Below are 8,664 nucleotides of genomic sequence, written 5' to 3'. Positions count from 1 at the left end.
GTTAAGTATTACGTAGTACTTCTTTCTTTACCTTACTTGTTAATTACTTTCTTACTTAGTATTTACCTACTTATTGTAGTAATTACGTAATACTTCTTTCCTTACTGTTAATATTTCTTACTTGATTTACCACTTATTGTAAGATTCGGATCTTTCTTTACCTTACTGTTAATATTTCTTACTTGATTTACCACTTATTGTAAAATTCGGATCTTTCTTTACCTTACTGTTAATATTTCTTACTTGATTTACCACTTATTATTCTTTCATTTAGTTCTGCAATTCGTGTGTTTTAAAATTATTGTGATTAACTTGGTTGGTTGTTGGTAATTAAGCTACACAATGGGCTATCTGTGCTCTGCCCATCACGAGTATCGAAACCTGGTTTCTAGCTTTGACAAGTCCGCAGACATACCGCTGTGCCATTGGGGGACATTTTGTGATTAACAAACAGTTTATTAGAAGAAATGTATCAATACGAAAAAAATGATTATACCAAATGTCTATATTGTTCTTATATTTACTCGTGATTCCGATGGCACAAAACCAACAGAATGTCTTAATAGATTTCATGCAGTGTTTTAATAAAGAATGACTTACCGCAAATCTAACCAGTATGTTGGCACCAGCTCCTTCACCAAGTCCGACAACAAACTTTATCCTAATTAATAGACATAAACTATAAACATTCAGATCGGATTTTATACATATAAATAACTCTTGTACCACATGGTGAGATCTTCGTGAATAATATTTACTTAAATATCATTAATAGGTAATCGATTTTCGCTAGCTGGGTAGACCTTATAATATTGAGGGATCGTGAAACTAAGTCGCTAAACCTGGATAACAACTATTTAGATACCTAAACTATACTTTTAATAGCAAGATTCGGCAAATTTGAACTTTCAAGTCGTGCATTTCACATGTTTTTATTCACACGTAATAAAAGTAACTGAAAAAAAGTGACTTGAAATAAATGATATATCCAATTAAAAGTTCACTCCTAAATAAAACAAAAACTAACTACCTGATCAATAGGTATTTGGTACATATATTAACTTTATATTAACATGCGCATAGTAAGCATCCTATTATTGATATATTTCTTCATTACTCACTTTAAGTGGTCTAGTACAGCTACTAAGTCTTCACCCAACATCTGAATAGTCGGGAAATGGAAGCTGTTAACGGAAAGAGAAATATATTTTCTTCTAAATAGCACGATCAAAGAATAAAACACTACATCTATACACGTACATTTTATATTGGGCTGTGCGTTAGAAAGTTGTTTTACGTACAAAAAATTCTTATGAGACGTTAGTTAGTGTGGTGAATATAAATACATTATTGGTCTAATTGGTGTAGGGCTCAGACAAATTGTTTCTTCTGAAATTGTTATGGGCAGAATTAGAAAAGCTACAGTTGTGGTGTAGATCTGTAGAACCATTGAAAGCTACAGTTGTGGTGTAGATCTGTAGAACCATTGAAAGCTACAGTTGTGGTGTAGATCTGTAGAACCATTGAAAGCTACAGTTGTGGTGTAGATCTGTAGAACCATTGAAAGCGGTGGAAAGATAAGGATTGTTTTTCCTCATAAATATTAATATATATTGTTCTTACAAATATAAACATATATCCCTACTGGTTTTCATGTATAGTACCTATCAGAAGTAGCGAATCAAAGAATAAATTATGCCACTATACGTCATTTTTTCTTCACTGACATTCACGTTTTGATCACGAAAAGAAATTTATAAATATATGAAGAAGAGAGATAAATAGCATTTTTCTGTCAGAAACGTTAAGAACTCTGGATATTTTTCAGATTCTGTAACGTTTCGCTAACCAGACTTTATCGTCTGTTATTCCAACATTTTCTTCTAGATTCACTCACATTGAAAACGTTTCAAACCGATCTATGCTCATTCACTTCCTGTATGAATCGTACACTTGAAATATTTAAAGCGTTTCTAGTGCTCGTGATGGACACGGTACAGATAGTCCATTGTGTAGCTTCGTGCTTAACAACACACAAACAAACGTTCCCAGTGTTGAATACTATTGTCACATTTTGATATATAAAGCTTAAATAGAATAAAAATCATGCTTAAGTAACGTCTTTTTCTTAATAATAACTATAAGGAAATATCGGACTAGCTGAATATTCTAGAACCTAAAAATAAGAAAACATCCCCAGATTTAATGGAGATGCAAGTATACCAAAAAACGTATACCAAGCCCCTCCCAAAAAGTTATAACAAGCCCCCTTAAAAAACTGATTAATGCTAAAGTATATAAAAACTTACACCTGCCCCTCCACCCCCACCCCCACAAAAAGATTGGTTAGTCTGATTAACGTTAAAGCACTATAGAAAAGTATACCAAGTCCCCACACACACAAAAAGTTAACGCTATAGCATTTGAAAAAACAAAACAATAAAAAAAAACATACTCAAATGTTCTATCTTTTTTCATACATTTTCATTTTAGCTCCTCAGTTCTTTGCTAGTACAATCATGGAATATTTGAAACGGTAAGCTAAGAGTATATATATATATATATATTGGTATATAAAAAGGAAAGTTTCCATGTTTCTTCTGGTTATCAAAACATCCAAGAAAGTAGTCCTTCCCCATTCAACTTTAAATTTGATAGTGAGTGAGATGAAGATGAGAAAAGGTTAAGGAATAATAAATTTATGTAAGTGTATTTGCTTTTAATTAAGCACAAAGCAACATAATGGGCTATCAGTGCTCTGCCCACCATGGGTATCGAAACCCGGTTTCTAGCGTTGTATATGTGAGTGTAATCGGAGGAAGTGTTGACAAGAGTTCCTGAATACAAAAAAGACGCTTGTTATTAAAGAATAAACAATGCCATTTTTGTTTCGTATGAGAGAATCTAGCCATCAAATGGACTAGAAATCAACATGAACTTTGTACAAAACGGACAACTGTATATAGAAGAGAAGAACCGTTGAAAGTTGCTTAGTCAAAAGTCTGCCTAATTTAAACACCTGTCGAGGTCACTATAAGCTAAATAGCTTTCTGATCACATGTATCCTTAAGGAAATTCGAAGTTTCGGGACCTCGCAGGTGTGGTTGAGCGGTTTTCTCGACAGAATATAATTTGAGATTGAAGATATTTTCAAGTCTTCTAACAGTTTGTTCCATTTATCGTGGGTTTTCAGTAACTGTCACACGCTATACTGTGCTCTTTAATTACTAAGTCCTAATTATCCTGCGTGTTATTTCCATAGACAATAATCACGAAGTAGAAAATAAAGGAATTAAAGTACAACAATAGAAGTTGCTACACAGTATGTCTCCCCAGCAGCCCAGCGGCATGTCTACGGACTTACAACGCTAGAAACCGGGTTTCGATACCCATGGTGAACAGAGCAAAGATAGCCTATTGTGCAGCATTGTGCTTAACTAAAAACAAGTTAACAAAAAACCCTTTCAAAGATATTTTGTCCTACAGTAGTAAAATTACAGAGTTACAACGCTAAAGTCCGTGGTTCGAATCCCCGTGGTGAACAGAGTAGATAGCACAATGTGGCTTTGTTCTAAAACAAAAAATAACCAAAACATCAAATAATTTTAGTCGAATCTTTACTACTTAAGCTGTAGCTTAAAGACGAGGCCGAGAGTTTGAAATGCTGAAAATTAGCATTGAATTATAAAAGGCGAATTCTTCATCTACTTTGTATTACCGTCATATAAGATACTGTTTTGTGTGTTAAGTTTACTCAGAAGTTATATCGACCGTCACAGACACAAGGAATATTTTTTGTTTAGGATACGGGCTTTTGTGTAGCCTATATATGTCAGTTATAAGTTTAGTGTCGCTGTACGTACTTTTAAAGCATAGTTATTATTAAAACTATTAGCATCCTGCTATTTGATGACTTTGATGAAAAAATGTTCATTAATTTCAATGAAACAATGTATTTGGACTTATTACTTTAATTAAATGTTACTGTACTCTAGTAAAGTCTGCCTTCCATCGCGTAGAACAGGTTGATTACGTTTACGATACGTTTTAAACGTATAATTTTAATTATAAAACTAATTCAGGTTATTTACCATAATTTGTTGTTTCAGTAATAATTATGGTTCCACTTATCAGGTTCTGTTTATATTAATCAAAAGATTTAATAATATTGTCTCTACTACGGGTTGCAACAACAGGAGCACTTGTGTAATGTTGAAAATGTTATTATTAGGTGGAAATAAGGAATAATTTGATGTTGTCAATTCTCATTGTTTGGAGTGTTGTTCAAATTAGGTTATAAATATACCTTTAAAAATATTTTTTTCTTTCAATATTTTTGTTTTCATTCTTAAGTAAAACGCTTTTCTGACAAACTTTTTCAGTTTATTTCTATATATTTTTTGTTTTGTTTTTTATGATTGCATTTAATGACTAGCCTGTAGTTTAAATTAGAAATTAATTTATTTGTTTCTTGTCTGTAGTTACTTCTGCTTACTTTTGCAGAACTAAATTAAATTGTAAATCAGATCCAGTCTAATCTTTTAACCCTTTTAGATCCCGACTGGTATCTAACCCTTTCAAACTTTGGTTTGCCTTTTGACCCCCCTTCACACACACTTCGGATCCTGGCTAATATTTTAAAGCTTTGGTAACCAGGCATTTTGTATTCCCATCGAACAGGTAAATTTTCATATTGGATTTATTAATTGTATATTTTATATATAAAAACGCTTATAAACTACATATCATTGGATTCAGTGTTATAAAAAACCTTATCAAACAATGCCAACGTAATTTATTGGAAGAGAAATAGTTGGCATACCAAGTACGCCCCTATCACCCATTGATAAAGAAAAGGTTGAAGGTTCAAATGTCTTCTTTCCTCGAGATCCTTAATAGTTTGTTTTTCACGGTTAAATCTTTGAAACCACAGCCATTTATTATAGGACAATCCCAGCTTGTTGACGTATATATTTTTTTATACTTGTGTCTAGCGCTTATGCAAATTCTTCAAAGTTAGTTAAGCGTAACATCTGAAACTGTGAAGATAATTCTTGACTTATTTTCATATTAAGCCTTACTTCATACTTCTTTTCTTGGTTACTCTTTTACGGTTATCGCAGTTCTCTCGTGCAAGTATAGGAAGCATGACGTTCTATCATTTTCAACCAATTTCAAATAAAATAAGACTATTTTTGAACCTGTCATTTGTAAAGTACATTTTGTCAAGGTTGCTTGAAATCCTTTTTATCCGCCTTAACTAAGAGTATGAATACATTTGTTAGAAATATCCTGAATTCTGTTTCATACACTTGAAACTTTCCTTTCGAAGTATATTTTTGTGGCTTGAAACAAATATGTTAAAAAGACATAGTAAGTCTTGTTTCAAAGCTCAACGAAGAATGTCCATAGAAGTTGGTAGTAAAACTAAAAAGGATGTAATTGAGTTAGCGGAAGAATTTATGCATGACAGGTTTACAGCCAGACAAATAAATTATATTATCTTTTTGTGTATATATATATTGAAAACTATTATATTATATAAAAAATTTCATCATTATCCGATTAACATCACCTGTACCTAAAACTACCGAAGGCGCAAATGTTACAAGTTTTAAACTATCTTTTCGTAATTTACATGGAAGACAACTTTTATCGCTTTACATTAAACCATCAAATATATTGATATGCGATAAGAGTTTTTGAAAAGTAAATAGCATTACTTCAATATCAGTGGTAAAATATGATAATACAGTAAAATATTGACAGTTATTTAAATACATGTACTGTTTGTAAGCATACGTTAGTTCTATGAATATGAATACACATTAAAATATTGACAGTTATTTAAATGCATGTACTGTGTGTAATATTGTATTATTTCTATGAATTTAAATACACAGTGAAATATTGATAGTTATTTAAATACATGAACTGTTTGTAATCTTGTGTTAGTTCTATGAATATGAATATACAGTAAAATACTGATAGTTATTTAAATATTTTACAGTTTGTAATCTTTTGGTAGTTCTATGAATATGAATACACAGTAAAATATTAACAGTTATTTAAATACATGTACTGTTTATAATCTTGTGTTAGTTCTATGAATATGAATACACAGTAGAATATTGACAGTTATTTAAGTACATGTACTGTTTGTTATCTTGTGTTAATTTTATGAATATAAATACAATGTAAAATATTGATAGTTATTTAAGAACATGTACTGTTTGTTATCTTGTGTTAGTTCTATGAATAGGAATATACAGTAAAATACTGAGTTATTTAAATACATTTACAGTTTGTAATCTTATGTTAAATCTATAAATATGTATACACAGTAAAATATTGAAAGTTATTTAAATACATGTGCTGTTTGAATCCTGTGTTAGTTCTATGAATATGGATACACAGTAAAATACTGACAGTTATTTAAATACGTGAACTGTTTGTAATATTGTGTTACTTCTTTGAATTTGAATACACAGTAAAATATTGACAGTTATTTAAATACTTGTACTATTTCTAATCTTGTGTTAGTTCTATGAATATGAATACACAGTAAAATATTAACAGTTACTTAAATTCCTTTACTTTTGGAATATTGTGTTAGTTCTATAAATATGAATACACAGTAAAATATTAACAGTTATTTAAATTCCTTTACTATTTCTAATCTTGTGTTAGTTCTATGAATATGAATACACAGTAAAATATTGACAGTTATTTAAATTCCTTTACTATTTCTAATCTTGTGTTAGTTCTATGAATATGAATAAACAGCAAAATATTGACAATTATGTAAATTCATGTAATGTTTGTTATCTTTTGTTAGTTTTATAAAAACAAATACAATGTAAAATAATGATAGTTATTTAAAAACATGTACTGTTTATAATTTTGTGTTAGATCTATGAATATGAATACACATTAAAATATTGAAAGTTATTTAAATACTTGTACTGTTTCTAATCTTCTATTAGTTCTATGAATTTCAATACACAGTAAGATACAGACAGTTATTTAAATATGTGTATTGTTTGTAATCCTGTGTAAGTTAGTTGAATATGAATACACAGTAAAATATTGACAGTTATTCAAATACATTTACTGTTTTTAATTTTGTGTTAGTTTTTTGAATATAAATACAATGTAAAATATTGACAGTTATTTAAATATGTGTATTGTTTGTAATCTTGTGTAAGTTAGTTGAATATGAATACACAGTAAAATATTGATAGTTATTAAAATACATTTACTCTTTTTAATTTTGTGTTAGTTCTTTGAATATAAATACAATGTAAAATATTAACAGTTATATAAATACGTGTACTGTTTGTAATATTGTGTTACTTCTATGAATATGAATACACAGCGAAATATTGACAGCTATTTAAATACTTGTACTGTTTGGTATACATATGTAATCATGTGTTAGTTTTATCAAAATGAATACACAGCGAAATATTGATTGTCATTGAAATACATTAACTATTTGTAATCTTGTGTTAGTTATATGAATATGAATGCAATGTAAAATATTGACAGTTATTTAAATACATTTAAAGTTCGTAATCTCATGTTAGTTCTATAAATATGAATACACAGTAAAATATAGACAGTTATTTAAATTCATTTACTGTTTGTTATCTTGTGTTAGTTTTATGAATATGAATATACAGTAAACATTTACAGTTATTTAAAAACATCTAATGTTGTAATATTGTTTTAGTTCTATTAGTATGAATACATAGTAAAATATTGACAGTTATTGAAATACTGGTACTGTTTGTAATTTTGTGTTAGTTCTCTGAATATGAACACACATTGAAATATTGGCATTTATTTCAATACATGTACTGTTGTAATATTGTGTTAGTTCTATGAGTATGAATACACAGTAAAATATTGACAGTTACTTAAATACATGTACTGTTTGTAATCTTGTGTTAGTTCGATGAATATGAATACACAGTGAAATATTGACAGTTATTTAAATACATAAACTGTTTGTAATCTTATTCTAGTTCTCTGAATATGAATACACCATGAATTATAGACAGTTATTTAAATACCTGTACTGTTTGGTATAGGTATGTAATCTTGGGTTAATTCTATGAATATGAAAACATAATGAAATATTGACAGTTATTTAAATTCATTTACTATTTGTAATCTTGTGTTACTTCTATCAATATCAATACACAGTAAAATACTGACAGTTATTTAAATACATTTACTGTTTGTAATCTTGTGTTAGTTATATGAATATGAATACACATTAAAATACTGACAATTATATAAATACATGTACTTTTTGTAATATAGTGTTACTGCTATGAATATGAATATACAGTAAAATACTGAAGTTATATCAATACATGTACTATTTTTAATATAAAATATTGTAATATATTCTAGAAATATGAATACACAGTAAAATATTGACGGTTATTTAAATACATTTACAGAGTGTAATCTTATGTTAGTTCCATGCATATGAATAAATAGTAAAATATTGACAGTTATTTAAATACATTTACAATTCGTAATCTTGTGTTAGTTTTTTCAATATGAATAGAAAGTAAAATATTGACAGTTATTTAAATACATTTACAATTCGTAATCTTGTGTTAGTTTTTTCAATATGAATAGAAAGTA

The 8,664-nt window shown here is 28.9% G+C and overlaps 1 protein-coding gene across 1 annotated transcript in view; it reads right to left on the bottom strand.

Annotated features, from left to right (window-relative positions):
- Window positions 1-8,664, bottom strand: part of LOC106463375 (uncharacterized protein ZK1073.1-like) — a 128,825-nt gene that overhangs the window by 25,814 nt on the left and 94,347 nt on the right. The window contains exons 5-6 of the mRNA XM_013923397.2: window positions 1,122-1,184; window positions 601-661 (exon numbers count right to left, since the gene is read on the bottom strand). Of these exons, the coding sequence (XP_013778851.1) occupies window positions 601-661; window positions 1,122-1,184 (124 nt within the window). The remainder of the gene's footprint in view (window positions 1-600; window positions 662-1,121; window positions 1,185-8,664) is intronic.

Source organism: Limulus polyphemus, unplaced genomic scaffold, assembly GCF_000517525.1.
Source record: "Limulus polyphemus unplaced genomic scaffold, Limulus_polyphemus-2.1.2 Scaffold1388, whole genome shotgun sequence".
Classification (NCBI taxonomy): Eukaryota; Metazoa; Arthropoda; class Merostomata; order Xiphosura; family Limulidae; genus Limulus; species Limulus polyphemus.
The sequence above is the reverse complement of the archived record's forward strand: the minus strand, read 5'-3'. Positions and strand labels throughout refer to the sequence as shown.